Consider the following 18,147-nt stretch of genomic DNA (forward strand, 5'->3'; position numbering starts at 1 on the left):
GTGCGTGTCCCTGTCCCCGCGTGTCCCTGTCCATGTGCGTGTCCCTGTGTGTGTCCCTGTCCCTGTGTGCGTCCCTGTCCATGTGTGTGTCCCTGTGTGTGTCCCTGTCCCTGTGTGTGTCCCTGTCCCCGCGTGTCCCTGCCCCTCCCGGCTCCCGGAGCCCGTTCCAGCCGGGAAGGGCGGGCCGGGCCGGGCCGGGGGCGGCCGCAGGGGCGGCCCCGCCGCTTCCCCGCCGCTTTCGCTTTCATTTCCCCGCCGGGCCCGCTCGTTCCAGGCCTTTCCCGGTGAGATCCCGGTCCCGGTGGGATCCCGGTCCCGGTGGGATCCCGTCCCGGTGGAGCGGCCATGGCAAGTGCCGGGGCCGGGGGAGCGGGGGCCGCGCACCGCGAGGGGCAGGGCCGGGAGGAGCTGTGGGAAAAGCGCTGGAAAAGGAGCTGGGGACGGACTGGGGACAAGGCATGGAGGGACAGGAGCCAGGGAATGGCTCCCACTGCCAGAGGGCAGGCATGGGTGGGAGATTGGGAATTCCTGGCTGGGTGGGATTCCCAGAGCAGCTGGGGCTGCCCCTGGATCCCTGGAGTGTCGGACACTGGGGCTGGGAGCAGCCTGGGACGGTGGAAGGTGTCTTTGTCCGTGGCAGGGCTGGACTGGGGACATCTTTAAGGTCCCTCCCAACCCAAACCAGTGTGGGATTTGCCGGGGAGCCCCAGCAGGACCCGCTGCCAGCAGAGCTGCTGCCCCATCCCATCCCATCCCGTCCCATCCCTCCCCGTTCCCTGCCCGTCCCTCAGCGCCATCCCTGCCGCAGCAGCTGCTCGGCGCGGCCGCGTCTCGGCAGCGATTCAGCACAATCCTCGTGTTCTTGGCTTGTTTTTTTTTCCCCTAACCCCACTAGCAGGCCCGGGTGCCGCTCGCAAACACCAGCTGGGGAGGTGTGAGGGCTGTCTGGCAGCCGAGCCGAGCTCCGGCTGTGCCAGGCGTGAGAAAATCCCGCCTGCATCCTGGAGCCTCCCTCTCTGCATTCCCTCTTTCTCTGCATCCCCTCCGTGCCGCCTCGGCGCAGCCGGGGCTGCCTCTCCGGGATAATTTAATTGGCTGCTGTAATTAATTAAAAGTTCCTGGCTCTCGGAATTTGGAGGAGCCTCTCGCTGGGTTTGTCTGCAGAGCCGTGGTGGTGCCCAGGACTGTGGGCAGGCATCGCTCCCTCCTCAGCACCTGCTTATCGAGGCTTAGGCAGCCCAGGCCCAGAAAAAAAACCTTAAGAGAAGTTTAAAAGTTAAGTTTAAAAGTTAAGAGAATATTCAGATGGAGTGGCTGACCTCAAGTGCGGTTACTGACAGCTCGTTCCCACAAGCCAAATTTATCTCCTTTCTGGCAAAAACTCGGTGAACTGTTAAACGTAGTCAGTGCTCCACAGTGATATCGAATATCAGAATCAGGGGAAACCACGTTACCTGTGGGACCCTCCAGGTGAGAAAGTGGAATTTAGTGCTCATTTTTCCTGCCTTGAGAAGATGCCGAGAGGGTTTAAATGGCTGAGATCCTGAGAAACTGGAATTTAGTGCTCATTTTTCCTGCTTTGAGAAGATTCCGAGAGGGTTTAGATGGCTGAGATCCTGAGAAAGTGGAATTCAGTGCTCATTTTTCCTGCTTTGAGAAGATTCTGAGAGGGTTTAGATGGCTGAGATCCTGAGAAACTGGAATTTAGTGCTCATTTTTCCCGCTTTGAGAAGATGCCGAGAGGGTTTAGATGGCTGAGATCCTGAGAAAGTGGAATTCAGTGATCATTTTTCCTGCTTTGAGAAGATTCTGAGGGGGTATAGATGGCTGAGATCCTGAGAAACTGGAATTTAGTGCTCATTTTTCCTGCTTTGAGAAGATGCCGAGAGGTTTTAAATGGCTGAGATCCTGAGAAACTGGAATTCAGTGATCATTTTTCCTGCTTTGAGAAGATTCTGAGGGGGTATAGATGGCTGAGATCCCGGCTCTCCTGAATTTAACAGGGAATCTGCCCCTTCCACTCTGCAGGGAATCCTGTCTGAGCACCACACGTAGTTAAAATTTTTATTATCTTCTGATGTTAAATATCAGAATCAGAGGAAACCACATTACCAGGGGGACCTTCCAGCTGAGAAACTTATATTTAGTGATCATTTTTCCTGCTTTGAGGAGATTCTGAGAGGGTTTAAATGGCATTTAAAACCAATTTTTAATGCAGGTGCCTGAGGCAGCCTGGCAGGCCCTGAGATCTGATCGGGCAGGATTAATTAACCCCTAAATGCACATTGCAAAGGATCCTAAAACAACCAAGAAAATGAAAAAAACCAAACCAAACCAAACAAAAAAAAAGGAGGCTGTTATTCATACCATTCATACCTAAAGCCTGAATTTTATGTTTTGAAAACCAACTTCTCTCGCTACATGGAAGCATCAATATTTATTTCTATAATACATATATTTCATTCATATATATATATATATATATATATATATATATATATATATATATATATATATAATATGTATAAATTAGATATATAAAATTATAATATTATATAAATGGTATTATTATATATAAAATTATTATATAGAAATTATTATATATTAATTATATGTTGTATATAATATATAAAGCAAGAAATTATCTATATTATATAAAAATAATATATAATATATAATATCTATTATATATAATAATATATAATATATAATATCTATTATATATAATATATGTAATATAGTATATATTATGTATATAATAGTCTATATTATATAATAATATACAATATATTAATGTATATATTATATAATATATGTAATGTAGTATATATAATATATATAATATATATAATAGTCTATATTATATAATAATATATAATAAACTAATGTATATATATTATATAATATATATCATTTTTTCAGAGATTATGCATTCTTCATGGGTACTTTTTTGTATTGCTGCTTGAAAAAACGCATTTCCAAACTTGAAAAATGGGTGTGAACAGCGTGTACCAATTACAAAAACCCCAAAAAATCCCAAAAAAAAGGGGGAAAATTGCAGAGGGAGGGGGAGCCCCTGCGGGGTGGGAATGCGGGGTCCCTGCTGAAGCTGCCCTCTCTGCCCAGGCTGGCAGAGGCACGAGGACGGTTGTCGTCGCTGGGGTCCCCGCTGGCCTGCTGCAGGACGAGCTGCTGGCTGACATCCTCACCATCCACTTCCAGAGGTCCAGGAACAACGGCGGGGACGTGGAGCAGGTCACGTATCCCACGCGGAGGAGAGGGGTGGCCTTGGTGACCTTCGAGGATGCCCAAGGTACTGAGATGAGCGTGCTCCGAGGTCAGCCGTGCTGCTGGGGGACTGGCCCCGGAGCGATTGGAAACTGGGGTTTTACGGGGCCAAGGGGGGGCTGTTCCAGTTTGAAATGCAGAAAAAGGCTGGGAACTTGAAGCTTGGAAGGTGAAGTTGAAAGTTAAACACAAGATTTAATTGGGAACTTTGAAAAAAAAAAGGGCTTCTGAACTTAGGTACTAAAAGCAAAAATAGAAATTTGTAATTTAAAATGGGAACACAATAATTAATTAATTTTACATTATTTTTAGAAAGCACATCAATTTTTAAAAAATTTAAAATTAACAATAAAACACTAATTTAAGAAAAATTTAAATATAAAATATTTTAAAATAAAAATAATAAACATTTAAAATACAACTCTAATGTTATAAATATTTTAAATATACTGTTTATACCCTAAATATTATAAATACTATATTATAAACATATTTAAACTACGTTTTAAATATATTATCTAAATATAATATTACTATATTATTTATTTGTATTATATTACTACTATATTATAAATATTATAAATATTAAACATTTCTACTATAAATTTATAAATACTATAACATACTTAATGAGAAAAAACTTACAGTAGACAATAAATCTATAAAACAAAATATTACAAAATGAAATCAAAAACATAAATCTCTTTATTCAGATATTGAATATTATTCAGAATATTATTCAGAATACTTTATTAATCAAGAATTCTTTAAAAAGTCTTATAACTATGCTATATAGTATATATGGTATAATATATATACTATATATTATACTATAATATGTATAGTGTAAATCTTAGAACAATATAAACTAAACTAACCCTTGTTTTCTATAAAAATTTTAAAAATACATCATCTGAAAAACTCAACAATCTTATTTCTGACTTACTCAGAGCTCTTTCGAAAGTCCTCAGGAGGCTGAAGCCTCTCTGGTTATTGGGCCAGGTTTCAGGATTTTGCTGGTTGAAGTAATGACTCACTCATCGTGCAAAGCTTTCGGTTTGTTTTTTAGGAGCAAATCTATGCCATGAATAACGTGTTGTTTTTGTAGCCAGGCTCTGGGGGATAAATCTCTGCCAGTTACTGTGCCAGGGAGACGGGCTGGTGTCTGTGAGCAGTCAGGAGTAATAGATGAAGTCTGAGGTGAGAGTGGGTGCTCGTGTGAGGGCACAGGAGGGGCTCCAGCAGGCTGGAGGTGACTGTTCCACTGCTCCCCTGATGCCTCGGGTTCAGCTTTTCTATGTTTCAGCCTCTGTGCTGCTTTAGTGTGCAGCTCTGAGCTTCACATTCAGCGCTGCTGAGCTCTGTGCACAGAGCAGGGAGACAAAACAATTCCTGCTCCAGCTGGGCACCAAGGACAAATGATCCAAAGCTCAGGCCAGGAGCACCAACAGCGTGGGCTGAGAGAGAAAAACAAGCAGGGTGGGAGTGCCTGGGCTAAAGCTGGAACTGGACAATGAACTGCAAGGTGCAAATGGAGCAGAGCTGAGCCAAGGCAGAGACCCCGGGAGCGCTCGTGCATTTTGGGACCATTTGGGTTCCTCTTGGCTGCAGCCCTGGCTGGGCTCTGGTGCTGCCCGAGGTGAATCCATGGAGGAGATGCTTTGAATAAATCCCTGCTTTATTCTGTGACTCTGTTTAGTCTCTGTTCTAAGTCAGCCTTCACAACAAGTGGATCTGGGTTTGTTTTCAGTTGTGGAGCGCGTTCTGAAGAAGGATCAGCATCTCCTGCAGGACCACAGGCTGCCCAGGCCCTTCCCCCTGACAGTGACCCGCTACTGCCACAACGTGAGCTCCTCCCTGATGTCATTACCCCTGCTTTAATTGAAGGGATGGGACCCCAGTTGGGCTAAAAACAATTTATTGCTCAGATAAACATCAGTCTCAGAGGCCGTGAGATTTAAGAGAGCACGCAGTCGGCCATAAAAAATGGTCACAAGTTCTTTGTTACAAGGCAATGTAGAACTTTATAACCCAATGGACAGTTGCCAAAAAGTTTATTTTGCTTTTCTAACCTATCACCTTTACTTACTTCTGCTGCAGTGAATATACTTTCATCCAGTTGGTTACTGTCACTTGTACACACAGATGCTTCTGTTGCACCTTCTCATCTCTCACCTTACTCTGTACAATTTCATTTCTCCATTATAAACCCTTCACCATCCTATCAATCGTTTTTTATTTAAGTTACTTAAGATGTTTCTTACTTCTCACTCACAACTATAGAAACGTAGGTTTATGATGTTTCTGCTTAATGTCTGCGTGCTTTATTTTTACATCCATCCAAGCTTCTCCCAAGGCTGCAGATCAAACCCTCCTGTGTCTCTGGAAGTTTCTGCCTTCCCATTTCCCACACCCAATTCATCTAATTATGCTTAATGCCTCATTAGCCGCTCCTTAACTTCTCCCATTCACAATTCCAGGCCTTCCTCTGGGTCAGGTCCACCCTCAACATGGCTGTTTTCAGAGATCACTTGGTTCTAGAAGATTTGGTGGAAGAGATGAAGAAGCAGAGCCCGGATTTGAGTTTTGGGCCCTTGCAGCGCGACGGGCAGATTGCTGTGCAAGGCTCCTTCCCAGCCCTCCGAGGGCTGAGAGAATTCCTCTTGCTGAAGGCAAAATCCCTCTCAGAGGAGGACAGCAGAGAGGGAAAATCCCTCCAGAGACCGAGGAGGAAGCTGCAGGAGCACAGAGGTGCTGCAGAGATGAGGAATTCCCCCCAGGAGGCACTGACAGAAAAGCAAGTGCTGGTTCTGGACACGGATATCTACCACTACATGAAGTGCTTTCTTCCCAGGGTTCTCCAGGGAAGTGGTGTTGTCATTTCTGGGGTCACTGATGGTGACATCACCACGGTGTGCATTGAGAGTCCTGGCAGCAAGGCCGGTGCTGCACAGGGAGCAAAGGCCAAGAAGATGATTGAGAATCACTCCGTGGAGCTCCAGAAGATTTTACGGAAGGAAAGGATCCGCTTCAAGGAGCACAGCAGAGCTGAGAAGCAGAGGTACAGACAGCTCTGGGAGAGGCTGAGGGCACGCTACCCCGGAGTGCTGGTCATCCCTTACGACACCCACTTTGACCTTGTGGGCACTTCTGTAGATGTTTTTGGGTTCACAGAGGAGGTGAAGAGGCTCTCCAGGTAGGAGTGAGGGTTCCTGTGGTTTGGGTTCCTCAGCCAGACTCTGCCTGTGGCACTGGCATGTCACTTTGTCCCTCTCACAGGCTGGCAGCTCTGCACAGGAGAATGACCAAGCCCAGCCCCCTCCAAACACCAAATTAAGGCCAGAACAAAAAATCAATGATTTTTGCATCTTTCTTGAACTGGGGACCTCTTCTGCCCAGAAAGAGCCACATTTCCTTTTGGTACCTCGGTGCATTCTCATCCCAGCTTGCTGTCAAGCAGCACATGATGAGAAAAGAGATTTTTTGTTTGAAGCTGGGTGTGCCAGCCGTGTAGGAAGCACTGCAGGGAAGTTCTGTGTGAGGCTCTGTGAGGAGGTGACCGCAGCAGCCAGGAATGGGGACCTTTTCTGGGCCTTCCTCTGCCTTGAGAAGAGAGCTGGGCCACCTGGCAGAGCAGAGGGCTCGTGGACTGGACAGGCTTGAGAAAGCCTTGGTAATTCTTCCCTGCAGCAGACGGGCAGGTTTGTTTTCATAGGAGCAATAATGGGGTTTTTCCCAGCTGTGCAGGCTTCTGCAGCACCTCCTGACAGCTCATTATTTAGACATGAAAGTGTGTCCAGAGATCTGATGGGAAGATGTGGGGGCATTCAGACTTTGTCATCAGACTCTGTTTATGCAGATCTGTTTCTGTATCCATTACAAGGGCACAAACGGGGGTTTTTTTTTTAAAGCAATTTGGAAAACAGCTTTTATTTTGTGATATCTGTGTGTTTAGAATAATTTCTCGAAACATCCAGAGCAGTTTTTCTGTCTGGTGTGTGGGGAAAGTTTTATGCCATTAAAGAAAAGAGTTGTCCAAAGCATTGCGTCTGTGTTTTTTTAACCAAATCCCAGATTTTTGGTTGGAAGCCCAAACCTGAAGCCCAAGAAATGCTCGAGGCATTTTCTTGTCATGGCTGATCCTCCATTGCAGTGGAGCCAGTGAGAGGTGTTAGAGCACCTGCGTGTATTAAAAATGTATTAAAATGAATTAAAATGAATTTAAAAATTTATTAATGAATTTAAAAGTTTATTAAAAATGACTGTCAGAGCAGCAAGCTGATGAGCTAAAGTGCTTTGCTGAATTGGAAGAGGGGAGCAATGTTTAAAGGTAATAGTAGTTGTAGTAGTAATAATAGTAATAATAATAATAATAATAATAATAATAATAATAATAAAAAATATTTCATTTCATCCTTTCCAAGTTCCCCCATGCTCTGCAGCTTCTCCAAGGGGCTCAGGGATGGGAAACTCTGGAAAACTCCCCCTGGAGCTGTTTGGGGTCGTCCCCACAGAGCTCAAGCAGAGATGGGACGTTTTTCAACCTTGTCAAAGAGAAAATCCTCTATGCAGGATAATCCTTTAATGAAATTAGTGCTGTTTTCCAGTGTCCACATTGAGCTTCTCATCTTTTTTTCTGGAGAGCCTCATTTTTAATTTTTTATTTTTTTTTCCTGATTCAGAGCTTTGGTATTTCCTATTTTTTTGCTCACCAGGCAAACCAGCGGCGCTGGTGTCTGTGAGCCCTGGCTGAGGGTGGCTTTTGAGTCACTCTTGGCATCAGCACGGCTGGCAGCAGCACTCCAGGTGTCCTTCAGCTCTGGTTCTCTGCCAAAAAAACCCCTTCCCACCCAACGATCTGCAGCCGCCACCTCAGAACCTTGAAACCACAGCTGAATAAAATGTTCTTTTTGAATCCTGGCTCAGCTGGAGCAGCTCCTCTTCCCATTCCCTTTGCCCCCACGGCCCTGGCACCCCTTCAGCATTATCCCATTGTTCCCAGGGCTCTCCATCTGCTGCTCTCATTCCCAGGATGTGCTTCTGGAGACAAAAAGAGCTTTTTTGGCCTCGGCTGTTTTGTTCGTGGAGTGCTTTGGAGGGAGGCATCTGGGAAAAGAGGAGCAGAGGAGCTGCTGTTGTGCTCCAGGGCTGCTTTTCCAGCTTGGGTTTGGCTGGGAATGCCCCACCTTTGGCCCTGGGATGGATCCAGGGCTGCTGGTTTCTGAAACACAACCAGAACAACACCAGCAGATTCCAGGGAAAACAATGGATGTTTAACTAAAACCCCTCCAATCTGGTGACTGCTGTGAATATTCCAACAAATCCAACCAAACAAACCTGCAGATTCCAGGGAAAACAATGGATATTTAACAAACCCCTCCACTTTGGTCACTGCCGTGAATATTCCAACAAATCCAACCACACAAACCTGCAGATTCCACAAAAAAAAACCCCAAAAAAATTCCAATCTGGTCACTGCCATGAATATTCCAACAAATCCAACCAAACAAACCTGCAGATTCCACAAAAAAAAAAAACCAAAAAAAATTCCAATCTGGTCACTGCCGTGAATATTCCAACAAATGCAACCACACAAACCTGCAGATTCCAGGGAAAAACTATGGATATTTAACTAAAACCCCTCCAATCTGGTCACTGCCGTGAATATTCCAACAAATCCAAACCTGCAGATTCCTGGGAAAACAATGGATATTTAACTAAAACCCCTCCAGTTTGGTTACTGCCATGAATATTCCAACAAATCCAACCAAACCTGCAGATTCCTGGGAAAACAATGGATATTTAACAAACCCCTCCAGTTTGGTTACTGCCATGAATATTCCAACAAATCCAAACCTGCAGATTCCTGGGAAAACAATGGATATTTAACTAAAACCCCTCCAATCTGGTCACTGGCATGAATATTCCAACAAATCCAACCAAACCTGCAGATTCCAGGGAAAACAGTGGATATTTAGCTAAAACCCCTCCAGTGTGGTCACTGCCATGAATATTCCAACAAATGCGACCAAACAAACCTGCAGATTCCATGGAAAAAACCCCAAAAAAATTCCAATCTGGTCACTGCCGTGAATATTCCAACAAATCCAACCACACAAACCTGCAGATTCCATGATTCCACAGAAAACAATGGATATTTAACTAAAACCCCTCCGGTTTGGTCACTGCCATGAATATTCCAACAAATCCAACCGAACAAGCCGGTGCTAGGGCTGCTCAGGGATTTGCCAGCTCTCTTTCTCACAGTTATTTTCATGGCAAGCAAGGCTCTGCTCTGCTCTCTCTGTGAAATTCCACGTGCAAAATATTTGTGTGTGTTGGACAATATCCGGGGAAACAGCTGCTATTCCTGGATCTGTTGGTCGACTCAGGACTCTCAGGTTTGCACATTAATTTGAATTAAAAACTTGCTCAGGAGACCTCAGGAAAATATTTGTGCCCTCATTCGCTGCCCTTCCCCAGAAGGGGAGAGATAAGAGTTGCAAAAACACGAAGCCTAATTTTGATTTGAGGCACAATTCCCACTGGAGAATAAATTTTTAAAAAATTCTTTAAAAGCAGCAGAATGTGAGCTCAGATCCTGGCAGCACCTGGCTACAGTCGGTGGGGAAAACACATTAAAAACACCCTAAAAACACCTTAGAAATGCCTTAAAACACGAGGATTGGAGGGATACCCCTCAGCGGGAAAATCTTGGCCAATTTGGAGGCCAGAGCAATCTCCTGGCTGTCCTGAGGGGCTGGGGGAGGCGATGCAGCAGGAATGATTGACTGGAATCCTTCAGCATCCCTGGCACAAAGGGCTGCTCCTGCAGGGAGGGAGGACAAAGCCTCCCCTATTCCCCGCGGTACCTGTGCCTCTCGTTATGCAGCAGGAAGGATGGAGGCCATTCCTGCAGGAAGGAGGGTTTTCCATGAGTTTAAAAAAAAGCCCTTTTTGCAGGTTTCTTGTCCCCAAAGCTGCCCCTGCCACCTTGGAGCTGCGCTCTAACTTTGTGTGTTTGCTCCAAGAGCACAAGCTGAAGAAGAGCTGTCACGTCTACGGAAAAATTGTAATCCCTGAGGGATATTCTCTTCAGAATATCCCACTTTTGAGAACTGTTTTATTTAAAAATAACCCCCGGAACGACGTGTAAGAAAAATAAACAGAGTTAATAACAATTATCTCATTATCTGAGGCAACTTTCACACCCACACCTTCCTCAGGCCACGCCGGAGACTGGGAAGCATCCAAGCCAGAGGAAAATGGGAATATTTCCCAGCTGGGGGTGGCTGGTGAGTCCCATCCAGGGGCTGGGGGAGAGGAGATGGATTTAGCGGGGGGATCTCCCTTGGCTCCAGGAACAAAGACAGAAACAAACTCGTGTGTGAGAGAAAAGCAGCTGTGACCCTGCCCAGGAGGCTGGAAAGGCTGGGAAAGGATGGGAAAGGCTGTGAGAGGCTTGGAAATGCTTGGAAGTGATGGAAAAGGCTGGGAAAGGCTGGGAAATGCTGGGAGAGGCTGGGAAATGCTGGGAGAGGCTTGGAAAGGCTGGGAAATGCTGGGAGAGGCTTGGAAAGGCTGGGAAATGCTGGGAGAGGCTTGGAAAGGCTGGGAAAGGCTGGGAAAGGCTTGGAAATGCTGGAAAAGGCTGGGAAATGCTAGGGAAATGCTAGGGAAGGCTGGGAAAGGCTGGGAGAGGCTGGGAAAGGTTTGGAAATGCTGGGAAATGCTGGGAAATTATGGAAAAGGCTGGGGAATGCTGGGAGAGGCTGGAAAAGGCTTGGAAAAGCTGGGAAATGCTGGGAAATGCTGGGAGAGGCTGGGAAATGCTGGGAGAGGCTTGGAAAGGCTGGGAGAGGCTGGGAAAGGTCTGGAAATGCTGGGAAATGCTTGGAAATTATGGAACAGGCTGGGGAATGCTGGGAGAGGCTGGAAAAGGCTTGGAAAAGCTGGGAAAGGCTTGGAAATGCTGGAAAAGGCTGGGAAATGCTAGGGAAATGCTAGGGAAGGCTGGGAAAGGCTGGGAGAGGCTGGGAAAGGTTTGGAAATGCTGGGAAATGCTGGGAAATTATGGAAAAGGCTGGGAAATGCTGGGAGATGCTTGGAAAGGCTTGGAAAGGCTAGGAAAGGTTTGGAAAGTCTGGGAAAGGTTTGGAAAGGCTGGGAAAGGCTGGGAAAGGCTTGGAAAGCCTTTCTGGCTGCTCAACCCTTCCGAGGTGGCTTCTCCCTCACATCCAGGGTGGTCGGTGCTCCAGGATCCACGGCTTAATTCCAAAGAACTCCTTGGGGCTCCTCCCCTTCACTTGCTGCAGGTAGCACTGAAAAGACCTTTCCCACCCCTCTCTTTTGAATTCGGAGCACAGAGAAACCCCATGGGTGTACTTCACCACCTTCACCTAAATTAGAGGATGGGAGTCTTCCCTGATTCCTGCAGCCACTGCCCAAAGATAACCAGGCACCCTGGCCAAGGGGATGAAAAATAGTCATTAATTTGAATTATGATTTAAAGCAAACCAGAAAAAAATCGAGTAAGACTGCACAATTCACGACTGACAGCACCTGGTCTGCTTCTATGTTTTCCTTAGTTGTAGGAGTTGTAGAACATCTGCTGGAAAACAAATCCCTTTTTCTACTTCCCTAAGGCAGCTTTCCTTTTGTCTCCTGACGCCCGTTAATGACCTTTGAAGAAATCCCCTGAAAGGAACTCAGCTAAGGAAAAGCAGCACCTCTGCAGGCAGCAGCACCAGCGCTGGGGTGTTGCACTGAAAGCAGCTTCCAGGTGGATTTTCCCTGTCCCCTCTGCTCCTGCCTTTGCCGTGGGAGCAGTGGGGATCAGCAGCTGTGGGAAATGAATTTGAGGGGAATTCTCTCATGGCGTGGCCAAAGCTGATGGGCCAAGCAACGCTTATAAAGTACTGAAATTAGGAAATAATTGTGATGGCGTGAGTTATAACATCTGTACTGTCCCACCCTTCTCATGAGACTGAAAATGGAATGAAAGTTTTTAAAACACCTCTCAGTTACCCCATCTCTAAGTCAGAAAAAGGCTTAGTCTGACAAGCACCTCAGAATACCAAAGGGGAAAAAAACCCAGGATAAAATGCTGGAAAAACAAAAAGTTCTGTTGTGTTTGCACAGCTGGAATAGTTTCACACTCCTGAAACCCCTGGAGAAGGAATGCCGGGCTGGGATGTACACATGGCATCCCCATGGGATGGTGCAGGAGGGGAGGGATTCCTCCAGGCTGGGATTTTCTCAGCTCACCCCTGGTGGAGCAGGCAGTGTGTGCTGGAGCTGCTCATCCCATTCCCTGCTCTCTCTGGGGCGCTCCCTGCGAGCCCCGAGGTCCTTCTGGGGTCACTCTGGGCTCTCAGCGCCGCTGGATCCCTCCTCGGGCTGGACACGGGGACACGAGCAGGTGCCACCGCCCGGACCTTGTCCCATCCTCCTCCTCCTCCTCCTCCTCCTCCTCCTGTCAGCTCGGCAACACAAGAGGGAGCCAGATGCTTTGGAGCCGGAATTCCAAGGTCTGCGCCGGGCTCCTGCCCTGCTGCGGGAGGAGGAGAGCCGGGAGCGGGTCCTGCTCCATCCCGGGGCTGCGGGAGCCCAGCTCGGCTCACCCTTCCCTGGAGATGCTGGGATCAGGTCCTGGCTCAGCTCACCTTTCCCTGGAGATGCTGGAGTCAGGTCCTGGCTCAGCTCACCTTTCCCTGGAGATGCTGGAGTCAGGTCCTGGCTCAGCTCACCTTTCCCTGGAGATGTTGGGATCAGGTCCTGGCTCAGCTCACCTTTCCCTGGAGATGTTGGGATCAGGTCCTGGCTCAGCTCACCTTTTCCTGGAGGAGATTTTGGGATCGGGTCCTGGCTCAGCTCACCTTTCCCTGGAGGAGATTTTGGGATCGGGTCCTGGCTCAGCTCACCTTTCCAAGGAGGAGATTTTGGGATCGGTCCTGCTCCTTCCTGGGGCTGCGGGAGCCCAGCTCAGCTTTCCCTGGAGGAGATGCCGGGATCAGGTCCTGCTCTATCACAAAGTTTTGGGAAGCCGAGAAGCCGATCTCAGCTCTCCTTTCCCTGGAGGAGATGTTGGAATCAGGTCCTGCTCCATCCCCAATCTCAGCTCTCCTTTCCCTGGAGGAGATTTTGGGATCAGGTCCTGCTCCATCCCCAATCTCAGCTCTCCTTTCCCTGGAGGAGATTTTGGGATCAGGTCCTGCTCCATCCCGATCTCAGCTCACCTTTCCCTGGAGGAGATTTTGGGATCAGGTCCTGCTCCATCCCGATCTCAGCTCACCTTTCCCTGGAGAAGATGTTGGAATCAGGTCCTGCTCCATCCCTGAGCTCAGCTCTCCTTTCCCTGGAGGAGATGCCGGGATCAGGTCCTGCTCCATCCCGATCTCAGCTCACCTTTCCCTGGAGAAGATGTTGGAATCAGGTCCTGCTCCATCCCCAATCTCAGTTCACCTTTCCCTGGAGAAGATGCCGGAATCGGGTCCTGCTCCATCCCGATCCCAGCTCACCTTTCCCTGGAGGAGATGCCGGGATCAGGTCCTGCTCCATCCCTGAGCTCAGCTCTCCTTTCCCTGGAGGAGATTTTGGGATCAGGTCCTGCTCCATCCCGATCCCAGCTCACCTTTCCCTGGCGCTGTTTGGAGCGGCTCCTTCCCCCTTTCCCTGCCCAGGATGCTCTCCCAGCTCCTCCTCCCAAGGTCCTGGGAAGCCGGGGTGTCCCGCTGGGACCGTGGGTGTCTGAGAGGAGCAGAAGCTGCGATTAATCCCTCATTAAACCCCATTATCCCATCCCTGGAGCCAGGTGAGCTGGAAGAACACAGACTGGGAGGATCTTTAGGGTCCTTTCCACCCCAAACCACTCTGCTCCCCGTGTGGGATGCCCCCTTTACCCCCACTGCTCTGATCCCGGCTTACCTGGGCTCCTGATCGCTCCTAATCCCCTCCCATCTTTCCAAACACGAGGATTTTGGAGGAGAGACACCTCCAGCTCCACCGCACCCGAGGAATTTAACCCTTGCCTTCTCCTCCAGGCTGCAATGGCACCAAAACTGTCACTTTAGACACCCTGAAATACAAATTTAACCCTTCCCTTCTCCTCCAGGCTGCAATGGCACCAAAACTGTCACTTTAGGCACCCTGAAATACAAATTTAACCCTTCCCTTCTCCTCCAGGCTGCAATGGCACCAAAACTGTCACTTCAGACACCCTGAAATACAAATTTTCAAATCTTTCCTTCCACTTCGTTGCGGATTGTGGCAAATTTTTCCCGGTGGAACAACAAAAGCTGCTCCTCTCCTTAATGTTACAGATAACTGTGCTCTGCCTGGCCTGCACTGGGAGCTTGTGTGCATAAAATATCATCTCCACCACCACCTGGGTGCTTTTATTTTTCAGCAAAAAGCTCTTGTGTGGATGCCAGCAGTCCCGAACAAACGGAAACTTTAATTCCCACGCTAAACCCTCCCTGAGAGGCTTTTCCCCCTCTGCTGGATGAACACCTGCCCCAGGAGTGAAGGCTTTGGCATTTCTCTCAGCACCCCCCAAACTTTCTGAATAGCACCCTCAGGGACTCCAGCACCGGCTGTCCAAAGGAGAGCAGGAAGGATTTTCCAGGATTTTCCATGTTAATTCCTGGCATTGGCAAGCCTGGATGGGCTGGAATGGGATTCCCATAGGGGAAAAACAGCCTGGGGGGAATGCTGGGATGCACAGAAATTCCTGCAGGGGAGGGGGCTCATCTGGATGGAAAAAAAGCCAGGAAGAGGGAGCAGAGTTTCACTCAGATATGGTTTAACCTGAGCTCCCAAAACCACACAAAACCACGGCTGGAAATGCTGTGTGGGAACCCAGGACACCCCTCTGGGTGCCCTGGATGGCCAGAGCTGCTGGCAGGGGGCTCTGAGACCCTGGCAGCAGCCAAAGACACACGTGGGGTTTGGATCTTAGCCCGTGGAGCAAATCACCAACTCTGGTGAATTGGAGAATATGGAGAATATGGAGAATTACAAGCCACACACACAAGTTCAGGTGTTGTAGTAGAAGTAGTCACGAAGTGAAGGGAAGGGTTTTTGAGTGCTGTACGGGGGGGTTTAAGCCAAGGGGGTCCAAGTTTTGTCCATGGGGGTCAGGGGTTCTAAGATGGAGGGATTTGGGTGTGCCCTGTCCTCCTTCTTTCTCCTTCCCAGCCTCCATGTCTTTGGTGATGTTGGCACTCACAGATTGGTTTAGAGTAGAAAGTCACCATTCAATATGGATAGCAGGCATTGGGGAAAAGGTACAAACATGTAACACGTAATGTGTGATATAAAAGATGGCACCAGCCCCCTGGGAGGGCAGTGTGCCTTTGTCTGAGCTGCTGAACGGGCCACAGCAGCTCAGGAGAAGAATCTTTAGATAACCAACAATAAACAACCTTGAGACCGGACAACAGAGGACTGCTGAGTCTCTCTTTGAAGGCACGGGTTGGAGGAGGGACTTTTCCATCTTTCGGGGTCACCCCAGCCCGGGGGTGAGACCCCACAATGCTGGCTCCTGCCTGCTGCAGGGTTTCCCCCATTCGTGGAGCTGCTGGAGACCAGACCAGGCCAAATCAGCTGCAGAGGAGAGGAAGCTGAAGATGGAAAGATGATGAAAACCCACAAAACAACCGCATTTAAACCCTCCCGAGGTCACAGCGGTGTAGCTGCATTTATTCAGCTGCTGGCTCTGCTGGTGGCAGCGCTGTCCCCACAGTGTCACCACGTCCCTCCATCCCCATGCCCGGCCCGCTCTGCGCCCCAGGGTGCAATGTCAGCAGCCTCAAAGCTATTTGAAATCTTGCCAATTTGGGGCTTGTTAAATTTCAAGCTGTTTTTTTTTTAATTATTATTATTTGTTAAAGTTTTTTTTGGGTTTTTTTTGGTGTTAAATTCTCAGTTTTTTAATGTGAGTAACCTTGAAGAGCTCCCAGACTTGCAGTGCTGCTGTGGGAATCACAGATTGAATTCCTAATCAAACGAGAGATCCTCAAGGATTATATTTGAATTAAAATCAGAAGAAATGTGGGTGGGGAGGGACCTTAAAGCCTATTTTTTCCAACCCCTGCCACCTCCCCCTGTCCCAGGGTGCCCCAAGCTCTGTCCAGCCCAGCCTTGTCTTACCTTGGCAGAATTTTTAAGTCATTTTCCTGAAATAATTGTGGTTTTGGTGAGGACAGGCAGCTCTCCTGAAGGGTAACTGATTCCCCCTGGATCAGGTGATCTGCTGTCTTTAACTCTGAGTTTTGGGAGTGCTGGGGGAGCTGGCAGTGCCTCTCCTGCCCGTGTCCCCGAGCAGGGACAGGGTGCCAAGCTGCCCCACCTTCCATGCACAGCATTCCCTGGCACCACGGACTGAGAAAGTGCTTGCTTCAAAAACAAAAATTTAAATATTTCCCCTGGTTTTGGACACGACACGACCCCTGGCACAGCCAGAGGACCCCTGGGACAGCTACCCCAGCGTGTCTGGTCTGAGATTCCCGAACTTTTCAGGTGCCCTGGGGCTGTCCCAGCCCTCCCAGCCCCCCTGCCCAGTTCCCGCAGGGAATTGTGCTGCCTGCTGGGAGTCTCACCCAGCTGCAGCCTCACGGGAGCCTCATCCAGCTAAAAATGGGTGACATGAGCAGCCCCTCCAGCCCTGAGCCTTCTCTGCTGCCCAACCATCCTGCCTCTGCATCAGCCCGAGGCACAGCCACCACCACTCACTTTAAAAATTATTATTATTATTATTATTATTATTATTATTATTATTATTATTATTATTATTATTATTATTACTATTACTATTACTATTACTATCATTATTACTATTACTATTATCATTTATTATTATTATCATCATTATTACTATTATTATTACTACTATTACTATTATTTATTATTTATTATTATCATAACAAATAACGGTGATGATCAAGACTAATTATTATATAATAAATGCAATAGTTATATCAGAAAAATATAATAATTACTATAAAATTATTAAAGTAACAATTATTATAAATAATATAATAATTCCAATATTGACATTAATGATTATCCTTTATAATCAATGTACATATTAATAAAATTATATTATTTATATATAACTTATATATTTATATTTATTTATATAAAATATATATGATTATCTTATATAATTTTATTTATTTATTTTTATATAATATTATTATATAATAATATTTTAATAATAATTTTATCCTATTCCTCTGGAGTTATTTCCCACATCAACATGGAATTTGGGCTCCCAGAATAACAGGATTTGGGTTTCCAGGGATTTCCTGCTGGGAAATTCGGGTTCTACCTAAATTTCATCCTATTCCTCTGGAAGTATTTCCCATGATAGTCCAACATATTAACATGGAATTTGGGCTCCTGGACTAACAGGAATTGGGTTTCCAGGGGCTTGCTGCTGGGAAATTGGGGTTCCACCTGAATTTTATCCTACTCCTCTGGAAGTATTTCCCATATTAACATGGATTTGAGCTCCTGGAAGATCAGGATTTGGATTTCCAGGGGTTTGCTGCCGAGAAATTTGGGTTCCACCTGAATTTAATCCTGTTTCTCTGAGTTATTTCCCCTGACAGTCCAGCACTTTACCAGGGAACTTGAGGCAGCGCCTCAATTGTTTGGAAAAGTGAGCATTGTGTGAAAGGAGCGCAAACGATCCGTGTTTTCAGAGCTGCCAAAGTATTGGAATCTCTTTGTTATTTCATGGATTGAAAAATGGAGGCAAGGAGGGCAAATGCTGGCCCGGGGCTGCGCATTCAATGGGAGAATAAGAGCTGACAATGGCGCAGTGAGGTCAGGCCAGGGAATGTGAGCACTTTG

General features: G+C 47.1%; 1 protein-coding gene across 2 annotated transcripts; it reads left to right on the forward strand.

Annotated features, from left to right (window-relative positions):
- The first annotated feature begins 201 nt into the window (after positions 1-201).
- RBM43 (RNA binding motif protein 43) lies at positions 202-6,536 on the forward strand. Of its 2 annotated transcripts, none has more exons than XM_038143503.1 (4): positions 202-348; positions 3,223-3,313; positions 5,039-5,133; positions 5,769-6,536. In XM_038143503.1, exons 1-4 carry the CDS (start codon positions 346-348, stop codon positions 6,486-6,488), a joined length of 909 nt encoding a protein of 302 aa, XP_037999431.1. In that variant the 5' UTR covers positions 202-345; the 3' UTR covers positions 6,489-6,536. The 2 variants fall into 2 exon arrangements, with proteins under 2 accessions (XP_037999431.1, XP_037999430.1); XM_038143502.1 differs by having other exon boundaries at positions 203-348; positions 3,127-3,313.
- Positions 6,537-18,147: the final 11,611 nt, after the last annotated feature.

The sequence above is a fragment of the Motacilla alba genome, chromosome 7, assembly GCF_015832195.1.
Source record: "Motacilla alba alba isolate MOTALB_02 chromosome 7, Motacilla_alba_V1.0_pri, whole genome shotgun sequence".
Lineage (NCBI taxonomy): Eukaryota > Metazoa > Chordata > Aves > Passeriformes > Motacillidae > Motacilla > Motacilla alba.